We start from the raw sequence: 26,033 nt of genomic DNA, 5'->3' as shown, positions 1-26,033 counted from the left end.
GTCAAAATCCTTTTTTTAGTTGCAGTACTAAATTTAAGTTTACTTTAGAAGCAGAATTTCATCTGGGTCAAATAGCAATGTGATGTATTCACACTGGGGGTCTGAATAGAAGGCAAGGGTTATAAACAGTCATTTGAAGCTAATCCTCAGATCCTGAAATAGAGGCTTTAGATGGCAATGGGGTAAATGATTCCACAGAAAGTAATGCGTGTTACACAAGACTGTTATTCAAGCAAATTACAAAATAGCTTTTGAGAATATCCTTTGTATGTATAAGCTAAGCATGATTTCAGTCTCCAATCATAGATAAGTAGCACATAAATTACACAGTAATCTGTCAGTAATTTCCAACCCAGTGCTTTTATGTGCTGACCCATACTAATAATTCAGAAATAGTTGCTAGGACTAGTTTGTTTGACTTTTTTCAATTTGAAATGTAAATCTATTACACCAACTGTTTAGGAAAACTTGATGGGGCAATTTGAATGTTAACTAATCCCCTGGACAGCTGAAGGATTTAGCTTGATATTCTTTAACAGTATCTTGTTTCATCTTCAGTCACCAGTCACTAAATTGGTGGGTGAGCAAGTACTGTACCATTTGTTTCATCCCTACATAAATGGTGCCATATAGATTATTTAACCTTAACCACACCATTCATCTAACCAAATCTTAATAATTGGTATCTTGCTGCTATTAATACTTTAAAGTCATTATACCTCATGAGTTGGTGGTGTATCAAAATGACTTTGTCAAACACATTACGGGTGTCATGAGTCATAAAAGAAAGAAGTTTCAGCGGAGCCTTTACTCACTCTGGTTGTCTTGACTTTGTTCCCAGTGCTGCAGCTCCAACCCTTAAGATCTGGCAACACCTTACATTCCTCACCCTCCATACAGGGCTGCATCTGGCACCACCACTTTTGGGCTACTATAGATGCTATGGAGACAGATATAGAGAGAGAAATGAAGAGAATAACTTTCTCTCTGGCTCACGCGCTCCTAATAGCTCTAGAAACTGCACGCACATTTAGAGAGAAAAATAAAACACTCACTCGAACACACATACAACAATCACCCCACATCCAATATTTCCAAGGATGAAGCCCTATTGAACCCCTATAAAAATTTACCAACAAACGAAATAAAACTCTTTTCTGTTATTTTTCTATCCCTCTGTTTTCGCTCTTCCTCTCCCTTTCTCTCTGCATCAGAGGAAATCAGCCTGGGAGTGCTTCAACATTTGCTGATGCCTGGGATCCTTCACTGGTTTGCTGCTGGTCTCAAGGAACAAGGCAAAGGTTGGTATGTCAAGATGTGTCAAAATGTAGTGAACCATAGTGAGAAATTATAACAACAGTAAAGGCTAACGGGGTGGAAGCCAAATACATGGCTAAGACCAAAACATCAAACAAGGATTGAAATATTGGAACATAGAAGAAAAAGAGAAATATTATACTCATTAGTTCAAGGGTCTGAGTGTGTGTGTGTATATATATATATATATATATATATATATATATATATATATATATATATATATATCTCAAAGCAAGAACTGACAAATCTGGTGCAGTCCATGATTAGGATGAGATGCACTGTAGTACTTAAAGCAGCTGGTGGCCACGCCAGATACTGGCTGTTACTTTTGATGTTGACCCCCGCCTTTGTTCAGGGACTCATTATTCCATTTCTGTTTATCAAATGTCTGTGAAACTTGTTCAGTTTATGTCTCAGTTGTTCAATGTTTTATGTTAATACAAATATTTACACATGTTAAAAATTTGCAGGAAATAAAAGCAGTTGCATGTGAAAGAACGTTTCTTTTTTTGCGGAGTATATATATACCAATCAGCCATAACATTAAAACCACCAGTTGAAGTGATTAACATTGATTATCACATTACAGTGGCACCTGTCCTGAGCTGGAAAATATTAGGCAGCAAATGAACAGTCAGTCCTTTGACAAGGGCCCAATTTTGATCTCCAAAATGGCAGGTCTTGTGGGGTGTTCCCAATATGCAGTGGTTAGTACCTACCAAAAGTGGTCCAAGTAAGTGTCACTTACCTCGGGAAGAGATGGCAAAGGATGCACTACGGGAAGAAAGGAAGCCGACGGAGGCAGTGTAAACACTGGACAATATTCTACTGGGAAACCTTGGGTCCTAGCATTCATGTGGATGTTACTTTGACACACACGTACCACCTACCTAAACATTGTTGCAGACCAAGTACACCACTTCATGGCATTGGTATTCCCTAATGGCAATAGTCTCTTTCAGCAGGATGATGCGCCCTGCACCACTGCAAAAATTGTTCAGGAATGCTTTGAGGAATATGACCAAGAGTTTAAGGCCTGTTGACTTGGCCTCCAATTTCCCCAGATCTGAATCCGATCGGGCATCTGTGAGATGTGCTGGACAAACAAGTCCAATCCAGGGAGGCCCCACCTTGCAACTTACAGGAATGAAAGGATCTGCTGCTAACATCTTGGTGCCAGATACCACGTGCACATCTTCATAGGTCTTGTGGAGTTCATGCATTGATGGGTCAGAGCTGTTTTCATGACACAATGGGACCTACATAATATTAGGCAGGTGGTTTTAATGTTATCGCAGAACTGTATACTTATATGATAGTGGCTACAAGACAAATCACAGGTTTTATCAGGTTCAAATCATAGGTTTATTCTAATATGCTATTATTGCTATAGTAACAACTCAAAGTGACTTGTTTTTCCGGTGCTCCACATAATCTAAGACTAGCAATAAGTGGATTAAAAATGTAATTTAACAAGGAAAAACATACTCAACAAAAAAAGAAATGTCCTCTTACATTCAACTGCTTTTATTTCCAGCAAATATTTCCAGACTGTACCACAGGTGCATGTGAAATAATTGTTTATAGTTCATTGAACAAGCATGAAAAACATTGCTTATACCCTTTCCAATAAAGGGTTTACACTGTAAAGCTTATTTGGATTTTACAAAATTATCTTTAAAATACAGTCTCCTGAAAAAGGGATGTTTCTTTTTTTGCTGAGTATATAATGGCTAATATGCTGAAGCTTTATATAATTTATATTAATTTAACATATATAGAAGGTGTTTTATGTGTCATTGCTTTGTAACAATCAGTTTTTTGTCACATGAGTCTTCAGGAGAGAGGATTTTATGCTTTGGGGTTCCTCAATAATATAACAAGTGAAATATTTCTGTCTTATTAAATTGAAGAGAGAGAAAAAGACCAGTGAGGGGATGACTTTATATAGCTGTTACAATTTAAGTGATCACAGCGACTAACTTGTGGACATTCTGAATCGTTCAATGTAACTATGCATAAACTGATTAAAGTATGATGTATTGGTCTTTAATTAATAAAAGCAATCATTTACACATGGCATAAATGTATATCCTACCAAAATTTACTAATGTTTATTTGGTTCTATTACTGTACTAGTGCACCTTAGGAAAAAGCGTCTCAGAGCTCTGGAAGAGGCAGGAGGCCAGAGGGCAGCCAGAATCTCCCGGTATATTATAGAGCTGAAAAGAAGAGCAGGATCGATTGACCTGTTCAGAGAGAGAGCCTGTCAACATGTTATTAGACGAGCAGGCTCTGCCGTGCTCCAGCGTGCAGGAGGATGATGGTGTCATGCTGAAATGGCTCTCGACTCTGGAGTGACAGGTGCAAAAAATTAGATAGCGATAGAGATGTGTGGCTCTAGTTTTATGGGCAGAAACAGTTTGGGGCATGTTTTATCGATTACATGACTTTAAACACAGACAATTAAATTTTAACCACTGACGCAATAGAAGTGTTTACATCAGTCAGCAATTTTCATATAATGTATTTGTCTCTGTGTTACACAAAATGACACATTACACCCCATTTACATGAAAATATTTGCTCTAATATGATGGTAGGTATGTAGTGAAATATAACAGAACATCTTTTTTTTTGGCAGGAGTAAAAAATAAATAGGTTAGAGACTATCAATATCCATCCCAGGACCTCACAAAACGGTAATATCTCACATGAAATCAAAGCCAAGGGAAAAAGAGAAAAACAAATCCTACCATCCACACAGGAGGGGGCTGCTCTGGTGGTGCCGGCAACCTGTCCGGGAAAGCAGGAGCACTTGACAGTTTGAGAACGCTCTTCGATTTTGTTCTTGTTACAACAACGATGTGCTGCTATGACCTCACAGGTTCCTGCCTTGACATGTACTGCAGAAACAAAACAAGGACACAAAACCATTAAAACTGGACAGCTGTTTAAACCTTGACTCTTGAGTCTGCAATTTTATGTCTGCTTTCACCTCTGGTTCTAGGCAGTAAGAAAAAGTAATACTGCAATGGCAAAGAGGTTATTTTTATTAACACAAAAGCAAACAAATGATAGGATATGGCGGTGCTTTATGTCACCAATGAAAAGCTGGTTTATTAGAAGACTTTCATGTGCATTTGGTTATAGTTATGAGTAGGATGTGTTAGGATGTATGGTTTATATTTACCATATATGTTTGGAAATGAAAAGCTGTTTGGATTTTCCAAGGAAGTGGTGAAGCATATATGCAAACATTAAAAAAACACTCACACTTTACTTATACACATCTTGTGGGCCAGATCTGGTAGTAAAGAAAAAAAGACATTTTCTCAAAGTTTTAGTGTTCTTTTCAAATCAGCCTTAATTACATTGGTAAAGATTTTCAATTTATAACTTGAGCTGAAAATTGATTGAAAAAGGGGCCTATATCTTCCCATTAGTGGGCCAATCTGAAAATCTCATCAACAACATTAAAAACATTTTGTCTCCAATCAATAACAAGCCATGCGGACAAACACAAAAGGGCCTATCATGCAGAGGGCCAATCACTTGCTGGAGAAAGAAAACAAATTTGTTGGTATGGGCATGTAAGGGTGAAGGTCTGAGCTATTTTTGTGATTATCTCCCAACCCAAGACACACATAGGGTGAAACTTAATTTAGAAAGTTTGAACAGTCGCAGACTGAATATTCAAAGTTTGTTTGGGGTGATGAACGTAGGGGGAACGTGGTTTTTTTTGTCAGGTTCCTTTTGTTAATAGTGAGATGGATTGATGAACCCTTAAATAATAAACGTCTGTATACCCGATTAAAAAATTATCAGTGGCTGTTAAAATAAAAATTGTTTCATTCCTAATCAAAGAGTAAGTTTGAGCTACCTTGGGAGATGTCTCACTGGAATAAAAGGCTATGCACCTCTAAGCAGGTGTTCTGGTTCTGACATGGTTCTGGCTTTTACTAAAAGAAGGGTAAAAAAGAAAGCTCTACCTATCAAATCCTAGCCCCTGACCCTGTGTGTTAGGAGAAGAGCAGAAAGAGCAGCACACAAACCCAGCATGAACATTTCTCTCATAGGAGCAATGAGAATCTATGCTTGATGACACCATCCCAGTGCTTCATGACCTTTTCTAAGAGATTGTTGTGTCTTCGTCTTGACATTTGTATAAAATTTCTATGCCATGCTGCACCTACAATCAATAGATTTCACTTAAAGCATTCAGGCTGGCCATCAACTAGCAAGTCAGGGAGCATGCATCAGGCATGGGAGAAGCAAAGAGCTAAGAGCTAAGAGTAATATAGACTGCCACTGGGCTCTAGACCTCCAGGAGGTCAGTGCTTCTCAGACACAATACTTGGCTCTTCTTTAACATCCATTGATCTTTGATTGCTAAGTGATTTATCATTACTGGAGGCTATTGGAAAAAGCTGACAGGCAATATCAAATTCAAATATATTTGTCACTACCAGGACAGCAAGAGCAGCTCTAACTGATTGCCACAGTTTTAACTGTTTATTTATAATGGCTTACATGATCAGAATTCTTAACAAATAATGATATATAGTATATCAAGCACTGAAAAAGGCATCGAAACTGACCAGTCAGAGGAAGGTCTTTAACCCCATAGAACGCCTATGAGATGTTATGGATCAGGAGTCATTGTGAATCTCTGCCTGCATGTTTCCAGGAAGTTAATCAGGATCTTCCACAAATAATCAATTTGTAACTCCATATTCAGATGCTCACTGATGGAGTAATAGATTGCTGTAGCAGTTATTACTGGTTTCATGATGCTCTACTGTTTTCTGTTATTTTCTAATGGGTTCCTTCTAGACATTAATTGAAAATTCCTTATACTTTCATTTTCACAAATGAGTATTGCAATACATCAGTCTACCAGTGTTAAAATAATAATAATAATAATAATAATAATAAACAAATTTTAAAATATATATTTTTATATTAATTTATACTAATGATTTCCAATAATATTCTTATTTATATTTCTGCCTTCGGTCAAATTAATACATTTTTATACTTTAAATGCATTATACACTCCTCTTTGAAACTACTGGAATGGCAAGGTCAATTCATTTGTTTGTGCTATATACCAAATACATTTGGGTTTGAGATGAAAACATGGATATGAGACTAGGGTTTAGGATTTCAGCTTTTATTTTCTGGTATTTACATCTAGATGTGTTAAACAACATAAAACATACAACCTTTTGTATCAGACCACCCAATTGTTAGGCAAGCAAAAGTATAGGAACAGATAAGTCTTTATGTAAATAACACATACATTTGGTTTCATATCTCTTGCTTGCAATAACTGAATCATGCCTTTGACACAGTAACATCACCAAATTGTTGGTTTCCTCTTTTCTGATGCTTTTCCAGGCTTTTACTACAGTCTCTTTCAGATGTTGTTTGTTTAAGGGGGTTTCTCCCTTCAGTCTCCTCTTCAGGAAGTGAAATGCATGCTCAACTGGGTTAAGGTCTGGAGATTAACTTGGCCAGTATAAAACCTATCACTTTTTCCCCTTGATGAAGTCCTTTGTTGACTTGGCAACATGTTTTAGATCACTGTCTTGCTGCATCATAAATTTCCTCATCCTTAATTTGAATGCATTTCTCTCTAAACTGGCAGACAAAATGTTCCTGTAAACTCCTGAATTCATCATCAGAGCTATATATTTTTTTAAAACAATCTAACAGGACACACCTGGGTAACAAGAAACACCTGTCTGTCACCTGTTCCAATATTTTTGCTCACTTACAAATTGGGTTGTGTGATACAAAATGTGCTATGTTCTATATTGTTTAACACATCTACATATAAATACCAGGAAATAAAAGCTGATCTCTTTTCTCATACTCTTCTCTTGAATTGGCCTTGCAGTTCAAGTAGTTTCAGAGGGGACTGCATAATAAAAACTGCAACATAGTTTTTCCCTGCATAATCTCTAAACTGGCACAAACCATAGCAGGAGATGTTCTGTCTGTTAAGATAGAAAAAGTAGATTTACGATAGCAATCTGGTTTTAATTAACTGGTTTAAAACAAACAAACAACATAAGACACAAAAAGTAATATTAGAATCTTTTAGAAATGGAGCAGCATTCTCATTACACCTTGTGTTTGGACAGATGGTGTGGGACCATAATATCTATCTGTTAAAACATAGACTGTGAGACTTTAAAATAGATATATTATTCTTTTTTTTTTTGAATAAATATTAAATTCCAGCATCAACAGTTTACTGTTTATCTTGTTTCATTTTCAACACACTTACAAATAGGCTACATTACACTTAACTACATTCATATACACTCACTGAGCACTTTATTAGGAACACTATACTAATACTGGGTAGGGCCTCCCTTTGCTCTCAAAACATGGCATGGATTCCACAAGATGTTGGACACATTACTTTGGGATTCTGGTCCATGTTGACATGATTGCATCATGAAATGATTGCATCAGAAAATATATAAAAATCTCAAAGGAATGTGAAAATAAAATGTCAAAAAATACTTCTTACATTTGTCAGAGGAAGTCACCAACTCTCTCCACACAGATTCCCATGAATGTGATTTGATGGGTAAAGCATCTAACACTGAGCTGTGTGACATTACAAGGGTAAATGCTACTTAAACATAAAACTGAGAACACATTGCAGCTGGCTTTTTTCCTTTTTCAAAGTTCTTTTGTGGCCTGTCAGTCGGCTAAGAGTAGGCTTTCAGAGCTTTGAGTGGTTGCTTATGCCTAAACAGTTCACATACAGTACAAATAGTGAAAGGGGGGGGATCTAAAGCCACCCCCTGTGCTCATATCAAATTACCATAAGATGGCAACTGTTGCCTTTGACTGCAGCAGGAGTAGGACAACAGGCTTTGTTTTGCCAAAGGTCCTGTGGAGACTGTTGTGTTTGACCAGCATTATATTAGGCAAAATGGAAGAACACATAAAAGCTCAGAATGACACGCTGCAACTTCTCATTAACACTAAACTTCAATCAAAACACCAATTATAGTGCCAAACTAATCAAAAATAGTTTACTTTTAATGTAGGGGTTATATATGATTTATGTCATTGGATTTGAATAGGAAGACCAGCAGGAAAACAAATATTTAAGTTCATGATTGTCACTAGACCCTATACATTTTAAATAAATGAAAAATAAATAATCATAGTCAGTTGGTAAAGAAACAGTAGGTGCAGTTATAAATGAAGGTGAAGCTAAAACGCCCAACTCACTCATCCAGTAATGAGAGCAGTAAGATCATGCCAGGATGCAAGGACCAAACACATAGAGGCCAGTGGAGAAATTTTCAGTCTTTTTACAACGTAAGCTGGAGCTGGCAGACCACATCAGCCTCAGCTGCTCAGTGAAGCGAGAATGCGCTCTCTCTCTCTCTCTCTCTCTCTCTCTCTCACTCTCTCTTTCGTCTTCCTGTAGTGTGTTGTTCAAAACCTAATATGTACTAGGTAAGTGTGTCCTGCAATAAAGAGTCAGGCACTGTGCATTCCTCTCATCAATATGCAAGGCTCAATAAAGGAGGATGGTTCATATTGATTTTGTAGCAAGTAAAGTAACATCATGAAGTATTCATAGACACTGTGCTGACTACATCACACAAGCACAGTGCATGTTATGTTTTCCAAACAAATGCTACAGCTGTGCAGTGGCATTTGTTTGGCACTGCTGATTGTGATCATGTTTTGTTAGTCTAATTACAGTATGTCTTACATTTAGACATAACAACCATAGCTGGCACTTACTGTTGAACTATTTAGTTAGTATAAGCTATAAAAGTCAATTATAAGTTTACTGTGAACACCCTTCCATCTCTGTTCCCTTGTTAACACTATTTTTACATCTTTCTTCCTGTGTTAACACCTTTTCCTCTTTGTTTCTCTGTAACTTTTCCCAACCAGGTACAGACAGATAAAGCCCCTCACCATTTGGACATTCCTTTGTCTCCCCAAATACCATTTGCGCACATTTACATACCTTCCCGAACAACATCTGCTTGCATTCCCATGACTTCCCTAATACCATATACGGAGTTGCTCCTCTCTTACTTTGATACGCTTCCTGTTAAATGCAAATATGCCCTTCCGATTAGCCAATCAATAGTTAACCCACTGTCTCTGTTGTGTGTCAAGCATGATATATACTCTGCCTTTCTTTGAATAAAGAGAGATCTTGCCATTTGAATTTTGTGTGTCTGTGTGTCATTTGGCAAATTCCCCCAAGGCCTTGGTGTGGGAAGAGTGTGGCGGGGCTAAGGCACCATCTTTTTGTGTACTTTCTCTTTTCCTAACATTGTAAGCCAAAGATCACAAATCCTAACAGTTAACCTACGTATTATGTGAGCTCAGATATGGTAACCTGTAGCAAATGTGCTTCTTATTAATTTCAATACATTTTTTGTGCACAGTGAAATATGCATTGAACGCATGGACAGTAGAGATGTGCTCAAGCTTAATTCAATGTATGACATTAAATGAAAATACTCACAACTACCTTGGTGGAAGTAAGAGCACTTGCTCTGAGGAAATCAGTGATCAAACTCACTTTCCCTCCATCTGTCCTAACACTTATTACTCAGTGTGACAGCAGCAAACAAGAAAAACACTTTTCTTTTTCTCCTTTTTTTTCCTAGCAAAGTCTGCGAGTGAAAGGAGCAGAGTGGCAACCCAATTACCACAGGCATTGGTGTGGCAATTTACAGCAAGTCACTTATGAAATTGTTATGAAGCGATGAAGGAGTTGGCCATCTGTGGCACATGGAGTAGGGAGATCAAACAGCCGGGCTCTTTGCAGCTCCAGTTACACAATTAGAGCGACGGGGATGAGGAAGAGGAGGAAAAGCAGTCATTGAGCCAGGCTCCAAAAAAATCCAAATGAATAGATGTCACATCAAATTCTCTTTACTAGTCTGTGTCTTTGTCTTCTATCCCGCTGAGGCATGGAGGCTCGGGCTGGAATCCTCTGCCAATGACATATGGGGTTTAGGTTCCACCAACTCAACAGTTTGTGGTTAGACATAGCTAATGTGGAGTCAAGTCAGCACTTCCAAATCAGGCCTGTATCCAAGCAGAGTTCCAAAAGTACTCTAAAAAGGACTAAAATCAAAACAACAGGAAGGCACACAAAAGAAGTAGCATGAATAAATGATAGAGGAACACATTTGAAGACAGGATTTCTATGGCAGGCATGACGCATGCTGTCAGCTTCTTGTTGCTTTGACACTTTGGAGTTTGAGGCTGGGCAGTTTGTGTGTTAAAAGTAAATTAGCAGAGATAAAGTTAAAGAATACACAGATAAAGGTGAAAAAAAGAAGCAAAACACACAAGGGCGGAATACTACAGTATACCACTAAGGGCACCAGTGAACTCCTGGCCATTCATTTCCACAGTGCACAGTTAGAGGCTACTTCTGATCAATGACCCTTTCTTGAGGAACCACACACCCATCTCAGTCAGTGGTCTCTGAATGTTATTACATTTCACTTCCAGGAAAAAAAAGAGCAGCACCCTGAAACTAATGGAGAACACACAAGTAGTTGATCATTGCCCAGCTAACATGCCTTGCAATTGGTGAGAGCAAGTGAAGCTGAAGAGAATCACTCAAGACTTCAGCTAAAACAATACCATCTGATCTGGAAAAGCCTCATTTAACATGAGGTTTCAATTCTATGCTACACTACTAACATGCAATCTTTTTTAAATTGCATTGTGAGTACATAACTAACAGATTAATAAACAAAGTATTAATAGAAAAACATATTCCTAATGTTCTCTGGAATAATATTCCAATATTTAGGGGCAAGTTATTCTCCAGAATAACAGTAGGCCTGCCTCAGTGTGTTTGAGATAGGCTATCATTCAAGGATTCAAGTATTTTTATTTTCATTCCAACACATGTACATGAGCGAGAATGAAAATAAGTATCAAAGGTCCGGTTAAAACCGCTCACAAGTAAATAACAGCTAACCCACTCATAAATAAATAAACACAAATACCCAATCATACACACACATATATACGCACTAAAACCTGAGAAATAAGTAGCATAGCAAAAGACATGAAAAACTTTCAGTTTATAAGTTCTGGTATGTGGCAGAGTTAAACAGTTTTTTAACCTGGTCGTCCTAGTTCTGATGCTGCACAGCCTCCTGCCTGAGGGCAGAAGGACAAATAGTCTGTTGGCAGGGTGGGAAGAGTCCTTCATAATGCTGGAGGCCCTACTCCTGCATCTGCTGATGTATGTGTCACTGATCACCGGGGCACTGCATCCAATAATCTTCTCTGCTGACTTGACCACACGCTGCAGGGCCTTCCTATCTGCAACAGAGCAGTTGCCATACCACACTGGAACACATGAGCTGAGGATGCTCTCCACCACACACTTATAAAAAGATGTAAGTACTGTAGTTCCCAATCCAGCCCGCTTAAGCCTCCTCAGAAAATAAAGCCATTGGTGAGCCTTTTTTACCAAGCTGCTGCAGTTGGTTTTCCAAGTGAGGTTGTCGTTGATATGTACCCCCAGGTATTTGAAGCTGGAGATGACTTCAACCTCAGCTCCCCTGATGCAGGGGAGGCGGGGGGACGTTGGGTTGGTTCCTGGTGGCCTTTCTGAAGTCGACGCTCATTTCCTTAGTTTTTTTTAATTGACGCAAGGATTGTTGTCCCTGCACCAGGCCATCAGTTGTTCCACCTGTAATCTGTAAGCTGACTCATTATTCTGTGAAATGAGTCCCACCACAACAGTATCATCTACAAACTTGACAATATGGTTACTCAGATGTCTGGCAGAGCAATAATGTGTTAGCAGAGTGTACAGCAGCGGGCTCAGGACACATCCCTGCGGCGAGTCAGTGTTGAGAACAATGGGGGAGGAAATAATGTTATGGATCCTTACAGACTGTATTCTATTGGTTAAAAAGTCAAAGTACCCAGTTGCACAATGAAGAGCTCAGTCCAAGTCTCCAGTTTATGTATCAGTGTCTGTGGAATGATTGTATTAAAAGCAGAACTAAAATCCAGAAAGAGCAGTCTTGCATAGGTGTCTTTGCTCCCAAGGTGGGTGAGGGCCAGATGTACAACCGATGAAAAACATCTGCAGTGGACCTGTTCTTTCTGTATGCATACTGATTAAAGTCAATGCAGTCATCAATTTTCTCACTGATTTGAGTCATGACCAACTGCTCAAAGCACTTCATCAATATCGGGGTGAGTGCTACCGGGCGATAGTCATTCAAGCATGACACTGTAGTGGTCTTAGGCACAGGGATAATGGTGGCAGATGGTACAACTGCTTTAGAAAGTGAGATGTTAAAAATGCCATTCAGTATCTCTAAGAGCTGATGTGCAGTGTCTTTCAGGACACTGCCTGGGATGTTATCTGGGCCTGCAGCATTCCATAGCCTGACTCTCTGCAAGACCCTCCTAACATCTTCTGTGGTTACACTGAGTGGCTGCTCATCAGGTGGTATAGTGAATCTAGTGCTAGTAGTGGTGTTAGAGTCCTCATAGCGCGCATAAAAAGTGTTGAGAGCATCAGGAAGAGACGGGTCGCTAGGGCATACAGTGTCTCTTCTGTTGTAATCAGTGATGCTCTTAATGCCAGTCCACATGCTCTGGTAGTCGTTTGTAGAAAAGTGACCCTGTATATTAAGAGCATAATCAACCTTGGCTTTTTTAATGCCGGTTCTCAAGTTTCTCCTTGCCACTCTAAGCACCTCAGTGTCACAATTCCTGAATGCTAAGTCTCGTGCTCTCAGAAGAGCTGTGACCCCTGCAGTCATCCAGGGCTTCTAGTCAGGGTGGATAGTTATTGTTCTGGTAGTAGTAACATCATCCACACACTTACTGATGTAACTGGTGACAGCAGATGCATACTCCTCCAGATCCACCTCTCCAGTATTTGTCACTGCTTCCCTGAAGACCTGCCACTCAGTACACTCAAAGCCGTGTTGAAGCACAGAGGCAGCATTACTGAGCACACTGTGATTGACTTTTGTATTGGTTTCTTTGTCTTCACAACAGGGCTATAGGCAGGAACAAGTATAATGGAGATATGATCAGAGATTCCAAGGTTGTGAAGAGGGACTGCTCTGTAGGCTCCATGTCTATTTGTGTACACACGATTCAGGGTATTATTTCCCCGGGTTGCAATTGTGATATGTTGGTAAAAACTTGGTGTAACGTCTGTCAGACTGACATGGTTAAAATCTCCAGGAATCACATAGACTGTAACCGGGTGCTTGTTTTGGAGAGGACACATGTTGTCATGTAGTTCTTCAAACGCCTCCCTAGTTTTGGCGCTCGGGAGATGTAAACAACTACGATGAACACAGCTGTGAGCACTCTTCGTAGATAGTGTGGCCTACATTTAAGGGTCATATATTCGACAGCTTCAGAGCAGTGACTGCTAATAATGGAAGAGTTGGTGCACCAAACTTTGTTAATATACATGCAAAGTCCATCTCCCCAAGTTTTTCTCGATAACCGACTCCAGTCGACTCGGTGGAGTAGCATGCTGCTAATCTGGAGCGCTTAGTCTGATACATTGCCATTAAGCCATCCATCAATAAAAGCACACAGCAGTTCCTCATCTCCTTGTACACATTAATTCGCAGCCTTAGTAAATCCATTTTGTTATCCAACGAACGAACATTGGCTAAAAAAACAGACAGAATCACCAGTCTGTACCTGTTAGCGTTTAGCTTAGCCTGCAGGCTGCCTCGCTTGCCCCTCTTCTGCTTCCGAGCGTACCACATCCTCTTGCCTCTGAGCCGGCATATGGTGCAACGCCATGCCACTGTCCTCAGAAGCTTCATCCTTCCCAGCTCTGATTTCAGGTTCTGTGGTAGTTTTGCTTCATATCTGCTGTTAATTTCGTAGAGTTCAAGTGGGTTGTATCGCACAAACCTCCCTGCACACTTACCCTCACTATCTTTCACTATAGCCGGAGAAACAGGCAAAACACTAAGAGCTGAACCAGGAGCTCGAGAAGCCACTGCGTGCTGCCATTTTTTCCCTTCAAAGATCAGCAAGAACTAACTGAACCTTATATAAAGATACGGAGGGGTAGTTAGTAACATGTTACATTGGTCTCATCTATAGTTTATGAAAGCATGTACTAGTTTATCAGAATCATATAGGGTTAGTATATGTCTTGTGTCATGTAATGGGATTAGAGACAGATGCAAGTGCAGTTAAGAGCTTTTTTAAGAGAAGCAGGCAGATAAAGGGCTCAGGTCTTTGTAGGCCACCTCGTCAGCCTCAGGTGCAATCAGGGCTTAGTAGGCTGAAGCTCTGCAGGGGAGACCACCTCATGGGTCTCAGGCTGGAGCTCTGGAGATAAGGTCACCACATTAACCTCCAGCTGGAGCTCTGCAGGGGAGACCACCTCATGGGTCTCAGGCTGGAGCTCTGGAGAGGAGGTCACCACATTGACCTTAGGCTGGATCTTCGCAGGGGAGACTGCTTCATTGGTCTCTGGCCATATCTCGGTAGGAGAGGCGACCATGTTGGCCTCTGGCTGGAGCTCTGTAGGGGAGACCACATCATTGTTCTCAAGCTGTAGCTTGGGAGATGAGGCCACCATGTCAGCCTCTGGAGGGTGCTCTGCAGGTGAGGCCGCTACATCGGCCTCTGGCTCCCTTTCGTAGTATGTGGTGAACGGCCTCTTAGATTCGGCTGTCAGGCTGGCCCTCCCAAAAAATTTCTCCAAATCAAACTGAAGGTCTGCGTTACCAAAAATCATGAGGCACACCAACTAAGCCACGCTTCCCAGGCCGAAGTTGCCACTGGTGGGCTGGGTCAGTGAACCGGGACAGCATGAACCCAAGCCACTGCTTCTCTTCGGGCTTGGGGTTTAACAGGCTCTCTAAATAAAATTTCATTGGAGAAAAAATCCATTCAGGGGACTTTCAAGGCCCTGAAATGGAGCCGGAGTGTCCAAGAAAAGCCACTGGAGAAATCATACAGAATCAAACGCCGGCAGAAAGATTCCGACTTTCCTTCCGCTTTCCTGCTGAATCCATGTTCAGGAGAAGTATTCTTTCACATAATGGGATTAGAGACAGATGCAAGTGCAGTTAAGAGCTTTTATTAAGAAAGGCAGGTAGACAGACAAATTCACTGCACGATGCCACCCCTCACACATATGCACACTGCCTGAGTTGAGATGCCAGTCATGCTTGCTCTAAATAGCATGCTGTTCCCACCCTCGAAGTGTCAGTAGTGTTTTACATCTCTCATACACACACACACACACACATACACACATACATATACACACCCAATTCTTCAAGCCTTCCTAGCATGACTGACGCTGAGATGTCATCAGGCATACTAAGTCTGTAAAAAACAGCACCATCAGTTTCCCATGCTGTTTTATGCCTCACATGCCAGTTACATCTCAACTCTAACGTGGGTGGTGTGGTAATCAGGTCAGATGCTCTGCAGTGGCCAATGAGTTGAGGACTCAAAAAGTTCTAAAGAAAAAAGCACCACGGAATTATGCTCAAGCTCAACATCAGGAACACTGAAATTAAGCCAAGCTGTCAAGGAATTTTACACACTTGTTCATACCTAGGGGCAATTTAGCATAGCCAATCCACATACTATCAAGTTTTTGGTAGGTGGGAGGAAACTGGAGAACCCAAAGGAAACCCACACAAACAGAGGGATAACATGCCACAAATAGTAACCCAAGCTCAGGATCGAACCAGGGACCCTGGAGCTGATAAGTAATAAAAAAAAGTCATGACTTACCATTTAACCGAACCACAGGAAAAACTATGAGGACTAATTCTTATAGTCATGGGTAAAATAAAGTACACCCTCCTCCAATTCTAGGTTTTTATTGATCAAAAATAACAAGTTGTTGTGTGGTCCTCACCAAATATAAAAAAGCACAACAGATTTCAATATGCAGTCATTTTTTTTGTAAAAAGTAAACCAATATTCATAAACCAGGTGAGAAAAATAAGTACACCCTTCCTACTTCCACAATCATTAAGCATGAAATTAGCAGTCAGGCATCATTTATGAAATGTACAAGATTATTTCATCATCAAGAAGTGTAACTACCTCAATAAAAGCAGAACTTTTGGCAGTCTGGTGCATCATGCCAAGAAGAAAGGCCATGACCTCAGAGAAGCCATGACCTCAGAGAAGCAATTGTTGCTGCTCATCTATCTGGGAAGCGTTATAAGGCCATTTCCAAACAATTTGAATTTCACCATTCTACAGTAAGAAGGATTGTTTACAAATGAAGAGCCTTTAAGACAGTTGCTAATCTTCCCAGGAGTGGGTGTCCCAGCAAAATCATTCCAGGGTCAGACAGTTTAATGCTCAGTGATATAAAGAAAGACCCAAGAGCTACATTATGTGACCTACCGGTGACTATAAGCACTTTAAATGTTTGTGTTCATGACACCACAATTAGAAAAAGACTGAACAAGTATGCTTTCATGGAAGGGTGGCTAGGAAAAAGCGCAGTCTTTCCAAAAAGAATAAGGCTGTATGACTTAGGTTTGCAAAATTGCATCTGAACAATATCCTTTGAACTGATGACACCAAGGTGGAGATGTTTGGTCGTCATGAAAACGCACCACGTTTGGCAAAAACCAAACACAGTGTATAACCAAAAACATTTCATACCAAATGTCAAGCATGGTGGTGGAGGGGTGACTGATCTGGGCTTGTTTTGCAGACACATAACCTGGGAAACTTGCAGTCATTGAAACAAGGATGAACTCCCCTTTATACCAGAATATTCTTGAGACAAATGTGAGGCCATCTCTCAAGCAGCTTAAGCTGGGCTGAAATTGGGTCATGCAACAGGACAGTGATACCAAGCACATCACCAAATCAACATCTGAATGGCTGAACAGAATAAATGTTGTAAAGAATAGTGGGCCAAAATTTCTCCAAAACAATGTGAGAGACGGATAAACATCATTTATTTACTTCACGTTATTGTTGCTAAAGGTGGTTCTACATGTTACTGAATTATAGTGTGTACTTATTTTTCCCTCCAGTTTCTGAATGTTTGTTTTCTGAATTGTTTGCTTTTTGTTTTTTTTTATTTTGGGGGGGGGGGGGGAATCTGTTGTGGTTTTTTGTTGTTGTTGTTGTCACCTGAGGTTATTTGTTGGTTTATAGAAGTTGGTGAGGACTACACAATTGTTATTTAGACCCTGATACTATAACTAAAAACCTAGAACTGAAGGAGGGGGTACTCTCTTTTTCCCCATAACTGTAATTCCCAAAGTTGCACTGATCACTGAGAAAGGACCTTGTGAGAAAGGTAAAGTATTATAAATATAAATGTGAATTTTAAATGTCTAAATTACATTAACTAAGCCCAGTTCATGAGTCATTAACATACTGCTACCTCTCTAATAGTCATAATCACTTCACACTCATGGTTAAAATTGTATTCCTTTCAAGCACAGACCATTTCCTTTTTCATAAATTATTCCACAGTAATTTAGCTGGCATTTTGGGCCACCAGACATGTGTGAGAAAACATTCCCTCCAAATTAGACACTAACACTATTTTGGGGAATGTGGACTACAGATGAGCAGTTTCAATACTGTTAAATTTTATGGCCCGTTTGTGTAGCTGAACACTCAGCCAAGATGGTTCAGTCTTGCTTGCCTGCTTGCTCAGGATACCATGTTCAGCAGTTCATTCCTGCAGTGAATCACACTGAGGAACACAGTCACCAAATGTAATGAAGTGACTACAGAGACGATTGATAGACCTCATTTTAGAACATTCTATTTCACTCGACTTCAAGAACATTTCTAAGCTCAAACGACTAGCTGGGAGCATCTTACCATCGCATTAAAACAGGAAGATAAAGGAGAGGAAGAAGAACACAGCAGTAAGCCTTTTGCAGGCTTTTATGGATTGGAATTTTTAGGCTGTATATTATATACTATACTATATTATAGCCACTACAAATATTATATCTACTATATGCCAGAATTATTAATCAGACAGTGTAATGTACTCTCCAGGAGAAAATAAATGTCCCCTGTTAATCCAGCCTTGGCACAATTATAGCTGGTTTCATATATTAAACTAGGTTTTCAATAGCCAAATTAATAGACTTTTTTCATGGCACCTTCAACTGCTGTTTCAAATACAGGTATCTAAAGTCATTAATTTGAACACTCTTTCAGTACAAAATGACCATTATAAGAAAAGTACAAGACTTAGTTTAGCCTAAGCATTGTGCCCCTGACCACATGTATTTAAACCCTTTATAATACTGTACTAAGGTACTACACTATAAAGGTTTGCTGAAGGCACACTGATTCGCAGTTCTCAGTAGTAGACACTGTGCCGCTGTCAGAAATTTCTGCTTATAGTTTCCATCAGAAAATCATTACATTCCCTATTAATTCTCATCCAAAACAGGAAATACCATGCTGCTTTGAGTCACAGGCCATCCAGGCGCATGTCTCAATGGGTGATAATGAGAGGTTAGTAATGAGAAATAGCCGTAGGTCAGATGAGTGATTAGACTGCACACAGGCCAGATGAGTTAGCCAGACAAGAGCTGAGTGTAGAGATAGCACTGTGATTAAAAACAGAGAAAGTGGAAGGTTGATACTCAAAATAAAGAACTGATCATTACAGCACTGCAGCTGTTGCTGCCAACTACACTCACTGTCCACTTTAATAGGAACACCTGTACACCTGCAAATTAATGCAGTTAACTAATCAGCCAGTAGCAGCAGTGCAATGCAAAAAAGCATGAAGATACAGATCAAGAGCTTCAGTTAATGTTAATGCCAATGAATGAGATCAATGAAGAATGTGGGAAAAGTGTGATCTCTGTGACTTTAACCATGGCATGGTTGATGGTGCCAGGTAGGCTGGTTTGAGTATTTCAGAAACTGCTGATGTCCTGGGATTTTCATACACAACATTCTCTAGACCTTACACAGAATGGTGCAAAAAAAAAAACTGTTAGAGGAGGGTTTGCCGGCTGAAAAAACTTGTTTATGAGAGAGATCAGAGGAGAATGACCAGACTAGTTCAAGTTGACAGGAAGGCTACCGTAACTCAAATAAGCACTCTTTACAACCATGATGAGGAGAAAAGCATCTCTGCATGCACAACACATCAAACCTTCAGGTGTATGGGCTACGACTGCAGAACACCACATCAGATTCCACTCCTGTCAACCAAGAACAGGAATCTGAGGGTATCGTGGGCACAGACTCACCAAAACTGGAGAGCAGAAGACTGGAGAAAGACCAGGTGATTTTTTCCCCCCTAATCTTCAACTGTCCAGTTTCATTGAGTCTGTGCCGAGGATAGCCTCAGATTGATGTTCTGGATTGACAGGAGTGGAACCCGATGTGGTCTTCTGTTGTAGCCCATCAACCTGAAGGTTCAATGTTTTGTGCATGCTGAGAGGCTTTTCTGCTCACCACAGTTGTAAAGAGTGCTTATTTGAGTTACTGTAGCCTTCCTGGAAGCTCGAACCAGTCTGGCCATTTTCTTCTGACCTCTGTTTCAACGAGGCATTTCCACTCACAGAACTGTCGCTCACGCAGTGTTTTTGTTTTTCACACCATTCTGTGCAAACTCTAGAGACTGTTGGGTGTGAAAAATCCCAGAAGATCAGCAGTTTCTGAAATACACAAACCAACCCATCTGGTACCAACAATCATTCCATGGTTAAAGTTACTGAGATTACATTTTTTCCCCATTCTGATGTTTGATGTGAACAGTAACTGAAGCTCGTAACCTGTATCTGTGTGACTTCATGCATTGTGCTTCTTCCACATGATTGGCTGATTGGATAACTGCATAAATGAGCAGGTGTATAGGTTTTAAAGTGTATGGTGAGTGTATATTTAACGTACCTCTCATATTTGCTGTTATTTTGATTAATATGTAAAAAATGAAGACTTGAACAGACTATATGTTCATCTTCCTCCAATAAATACCTTATACCAATAACCTTTGTGCTTTTAAATTTGATTTTAAATTTGTGCTTTTAAACTTTAATGCACCATATATTCTGCTCTTATGGCACATATTAAATCACCCAAAATCAGTCAGTGATTATTTGTTCCAAAACTAATCTAAAACTTAAGGGCAGAATATGGTGAAGGCATTTGTGCTAAATTCACTGTTGTTTTCCTTAACTTTATGTATAAGCTACAGTGTGAGTAGGGTGAGTACACAAAAATGATTTCCGTACCATCCATTAAAAAAAGAGCAAGTCACTCCTCATCCCCTTTCTCCAACTCTCTCTGGTTTTATCTATGCCCTCCATCTTTTTATCCACCTGTTTTCCAAATGGCATGCAGGTGCTCTGGCCTCATCTACTGTGGAAACCAGAGCACATGGCTCTTCATATCCCACACTTTGTGCACAAAAATGGCAAGGTGTGAATGCTGAGGTTTCTCCATTTCATTTTTCTGTCCCCGTCCTCACACTATCTCTAGCTATCTCCATTACTTCCAACGAACACAGAATATATCAACCAAGGCATGCCGTATTACTCTGTAGGCATGGGTGCCCACTGCCAGACCAGCTGTAATGTGACCATGAATGACTTCTGGCATGCACTAACTGCCAAATAATTGGGCTTATAGTTGAGTATGCACCGTAACAGTAATACAATAATAGTGTCAGTGTTACCAAGATATACTTGCTAAACTGCCAGTTAAGTTTAATCTAGTGCCCATTTATGTTATTGTATGTTCCTAGTACCAGTGGTGCAAATATCCTCATGCACACAAATTACAAAAAGGCATACGCTATAGTTTTCTGTCTCCAGTAAAGACAGCAGATGTCAGGTTTCATCAGATGAGCGTCTACAGTGTTTGTCATGCCTGTTTTATTCCACCCTACAATCCAACAACTCCCCTTCAGAAAATACCTGATTGCTGTACACTAATAACTTGCAAATGTAATCTTTCTAGCAAGAAACCAGGCAGTATATAACTCATATTATATCATTCGGCTGCTATCTGCAAGAAATGCTAAAATGATTATGATTTACATTTCATATAATCTTAATTAATGAGTCAAAAAAAGGGTTCTTGACAGGGTTGTTATTTAACAAAATGAAATACTCCTTTTTATTCACTTGCTGGTTCTTTTGGATTCTGTGCTGTTTGGTGCACCAAAGTAAGAAGACCAAGATGTCAGAGACCAGCAGGTGTTATCAAGGCCTGACTATCAAGAATTAATATGGTCTGCACTATCAATAAAAAAAGCATCAAGTGTTCAGTTTTGAGTACCAGTTCAGTTATAGTCAGTGACAGGTTTCTACAGGCTTGGAAAAGGCTCCTCAACCACCTCAACTACAAGGGAGTGTTAATGGTTCAATCATCTTCTGCTGCTTACTGATACAACAGCATATCCAAGGCTTGAGAAACTGGAGAGTTCAAGATTGGAAAAACATTTTTTTGATCTTCAACTGGCCAGTTTCAGTGAGCCTGTGCCCAGTGCAGTCTCAAATTTATGTTCTTGGGTGACAGCAATAAAACCCAATGTGGTGTTCTGCTATTGTAGATCATCTGCCTAAAGGCTTGACGTGTTCTAAGCATTCTAAGATGCTTTTCTGATCACCCTGGTTGTAAAGAGTGGTTATTTAATTACTGTAGCCTTCCTGTCAGCTTGAACTAGACTGGTTATTCTCCTCAGATCTCACCCATCAACAAGGCTTTTCTGCCCTCAGAATTGCTGCTCACTGGGTGTTTTATTTTTTTTATTTTTGCACCAACCTGTTTAAACTCTAGAGGCTGTTGTGTGTGAAAACCCAGGAGATCAGCAGTTTCTGCATAAATGAGGTGCAGTGTAGATGTTCCTGTTAAAGTGGCCAGTGAATGTATAAATACGTGTGTGTGTGTGTGTGTGTGTGCGTGTGTGTGTGTCACTTTCTTTGTACCTCCATGCCCAACAGTTCTCTTCTACTACTTCTACATTCCACATCCCTCCACATCTCCTTGTTTCTGTCATGACTGGATAACAAGTTCTGGCACTGTTGCTGCGTTAGTAGGTTGATCTGTGATCTCTTAAGGTTATAGGGAGAATACGAAGTGCTCGAGTGGCAGCAGGTCCCAAGATCTCTTAGGCAGTGGGGCTAAAGTGGTTTGTTTACTGGTACACCTTGGTCTGACCTCAAAACACTACTGGGACTAAATGTGTGATTAGCTCAGTGTTACCCAGGAGCGCTGGAGCTCTGGCAGCTTGGAAAGCAGGTCTTTCTGCTCACTGAGGGCTGAGTGATTGGGTGCCCTCACCATAATCAATCATTGACGTTATTGCCAACACCACACATATAGCAGTGCTGGGAGAAAGATGGGGTCCCCTTAACTTGTTGCTATCTTTGTCACAGCTCCTGAAATGCTGTGTGATTTTATTTAGAGCTGCCCTTTGGCTCAGGAAGGCAAGATTAATTGCTGCTGCCTCTTCACATTGTCCCCAATGGCTCTTTGCAAAGGCTCCTGGCATGTGATCACAAAACATGTCCTCACTAAAATTCATGTAGCCAATCAATGGAAGATTTGTGTATATTGTTAAGCTGTCACTAAGTTTTTGTTGCCCTTGGTTGAATTCCTCATAATTTTCCCACTTCATGCTTCCACACTGCCACTGTTTGCCCCTGTGTATGGAGCTTATTATTGTGATGTGAAGTCACAGCTTCCACCTTTAGCTCCCCTTACCGCCTTGCTCACTCTCTCTTTCTTTCTCCTTCACTCATTCTGTGGGATATCACTGTCTTTGGCACCTAACCTCTAGCAAACAAAATGTCTACAGTTGGGGTCAATAAGCCCATTTCTTCAGTCTTCACAGAACCACAGAGAGCAGCACAACATGTCATAAATTTGCCCTCAAACTGTTTTTGGAAATCATCAGTTTATTCAGGAGATGATTTCTCACACAGAAACCTCAATTTCCGCATTGATTTAAAAATTCTGCTATTAATTTTTAAAGTTTTGCATGGACTTGCTCTCCAGTACATATGAGATCTCCTTACCCCATATACTGCCGCAAGATCTCTTCGACCATCTAGTCAACTACTCCTTTCAGTCCCTCGTTCACAAAAGGTGACAGGGCTCTCTCCGTAGCTGCTCGCAGGCTCCTGAATAGTCTCCCTTTTCATATTAGATCTTCCCACTCTATTGCCATGTTCAAATCATCTCTGAAAACCCACTTTTATTCATTATCTTTTAATTCTGTCTGAGGGTGTAGAATTTTCATTTGTCCATCGGTATTTGATAATATTCAATTTTGTTTTAAATCGGTTTTATATTACTTGTACAGCACTTTGGTTTCAACTTCTGTTGTTTTTAAATGTGCTTTATAAATATATAAACTAAACATAAACAAAACTGAAAATGCCAAAATCAAGACTGATAATTAATAAGAATGGGGGAAATAATAAAGTCTTTTCAGAATGTTATAATAAACCTGGGTAGATCCACACTCCTGAATTATATTGATTGTGGGCTTTTCTTTATGGCAAGCGTCACTACCATTCAACATTTGGTACCTATGTTTAAATGACCTTTCTGAAAGATTCAAATGAAATATTGTGCTGAGATGATGTATTTGCACATAGTGTTTGTCTAGTATTACTGTTCACTGATGTGACTTTAGCTAGCATTAGCCAGCACTGTATCTCTATATATGACTCACCAAGCTGGGATGTGAGCACTTTTGTTCGTTTTTTGTAGGTCTGATAGCAAACAGAGGTTAAGTGGAGTTTAAATGAGTGAACTTGTAGAAGTAAAAAGACATTCCAAGTACATGATGACCAGGTCCAGAACCAGCATCCCTTCAGTTGTGGCTCAGTAGTTCATTATTAAGCTTGGAGTTAATAGGTAGTGTTTCTGTTGTGGAGAATTATCAGTATGTGTGTGACTCACCGATGTGGCTGCGGTGTGAGGAGGCCAGGCTCAGCTGCCCCCACAGAGACAGCAGGCAGACGCCAAGCAATAGCAATCTCCTACCCACGCACCGCAGCTCCCTCTCCCGCATCCTACACACACACACACACATACACACAAACATATAGATAGATATAGATAGAAACACACAGATGGTTCATTGCAGATTATTGGTCAAATACATACATACGCATGCACTGAAACACTGGAAAGTTGAGAAACACAGGATCATTTGGTTCAGTGTTGTCAGGATTGCATCAATCATTTACTGTATGTTCTCAAATATCAACCTCTCAGTGAGCCATTCTTCAGCGTTTTAGTCAGTGAAAACAATCCCTCCCTGTTTTGATGGGCTTCTCTCAGCTGGCAAACACGGTGGTCTTGATACAATATCAGACACTGTTGGACAGCAATTCCTTCGTGAAAGGACCAGAGAGACTCAACACGCACAGAAACAATCAGAGGCTCATCTCACTGCCTGGCCAAACCTGTGTTCTAACCATAAGGGGAAAATATAATCTGAAAATCACAGTCATTTTTTCAGGCAATTTGTTAGCGTATCTCATCAAATTAGGGCACAGATAAGTTTCTTGCGCAGAGATCTCTGCCTCCTCTCTTGGCAGAGACCTGTGAGGATTTTCTGCATATGCTTAGCGGTAAGGAAGGCTCTGAAGTTTTCACTGGCTCTTGTCTGTGGAGGTTTTGGTGTCTAAATAATTAAAGCAATAAAAGCTTGTGATTAAGAACTCCCTGATCCACTGAACGAGGCATGTTGTTCTTTTAATAAGAGCATGCCCTCATAATAACCATTTATTTGCAAGACAGGACAATAAAGAGTGTTGAGTATATAAAGGGATTTTTGGAACAAGGTATTTCTAAAGGAACAGTGCCATTTTTAAATGGAATATTTTAGCTACACTGTAAAGCATTTTTTGGTTAAAAATGAACAAATAAAATGTTCATGAGTATTGAGTCAGGGAAGAAATGCTACATAATCGGATGTTCCATCATCCTGACAATCCTGTAACAGTTATTAACAGTAACTATTTAACAGTCAGTGCTGTTTCAGGGCTTGGCAGGAAATTTGTATGCATACGTCATATGCCAGATCAGATACATCCAACATCATCACACCCCAGCTGAAAGAAATCTGGCTACATAGTAACCAGCAGGAGCTGAAGACAATCAGGAGATAGAGAAAGAAAACAAGATTGAGAGCATAAAAGAGTGTAATATTACACTGTAAGAGGAAAACATTCAGGCATGATGGAGTTTTGGCTTTTTTCTTGATAAACATGTAAAGCATTTATTTGTTCTGTAATTTATTGGAAAGCCAATGAATAATAGTCAGGTGATTTATTCTCGTTGGGGGATTTGCATCGTTAGCAAGATTTTGCAAGCGTAGAAATTAATGCAAAATCAATAAAACACCATAATATTTTTTTGAAAAAAGCTGCAGTAATATCAAGCATTTTTGGCCATAACAATCACAAAAAAAACTCAGTGAAATCCTGTATGGACTGGTTTTAGCTCATGGGCTAGTGGTTAACAGTGTGTGTTTAATGGGTTGTGTATTTTTTGCATTTAAAACTCAGTTAAATTAGCAAGAACCAGTCAATCGATGGCATAGAATGTGGTCTGGAATGCAGCCCTGAATTCTCATTGATTGTGTGTTCCTTGCAGCTGTCAGATTAATCCACACAGTGAAGAAACACAACACCTGTAAGAAAATCTTCATATGTTCATAT

General features: G+C 39.9%; 1 protein-coding gene across 2 annotated transcripts in view; it reads right to left on the bottom strand.

The window, feature by feature from the left end:
* tafa3a (TAFA chemokine like family member 3a) overlaps positions 1–24,619 on the bottom strand; it is a 31,174-nt gene extending 6,555 nt beyond the window's left edge. The window contains exons 1-3 of one of the 2 annotated variants that reach the window (XM_053636332.1): positions 24,265–24,619; positions 4,077–4,226; positions 816–940 (exon numbers count right to left, since the gene is read on the bottom strand). In XM_053636332.1, the coding sequence (XP_053492307.1) occupies positions 816–940; positions 4,077–4,226; positions 24,265–24,409 (420 nt within the window). In that variant the 5' untranslated portion in view covers positions 24,410–24,619. Of the gene's footprint in view, positions 1–501; positions 941–4,076; positions 4,227–24,264 lie in introns of those variants that run through there. The other variant, XM_053636331.1, reaches the window with a different exon arrangement.
* Positions 24,620–26,033: the final 1,414 nt, after the last annotated feature.

This window comes from Ictalurus furcatus, chromosome 11 (genome assembly GCF_023375685.1).
Source record: "Ictalurus furcatus strain D&B chromosome 11, Billie_1.0, whole genome shotgun sequence".
Taxonomy (NCBI): Eukaryota; Metazoa; Chordata; class Actinopteri; order Siluriformes; family Ictaluridae; genus Ictalurus; species Ictalurus furcatus.
The sequence above is the reverse complement of the archived record's forward strand: the minus strand, read 5'-3'. Positions and strand labels throughout refer to the sequence as shown.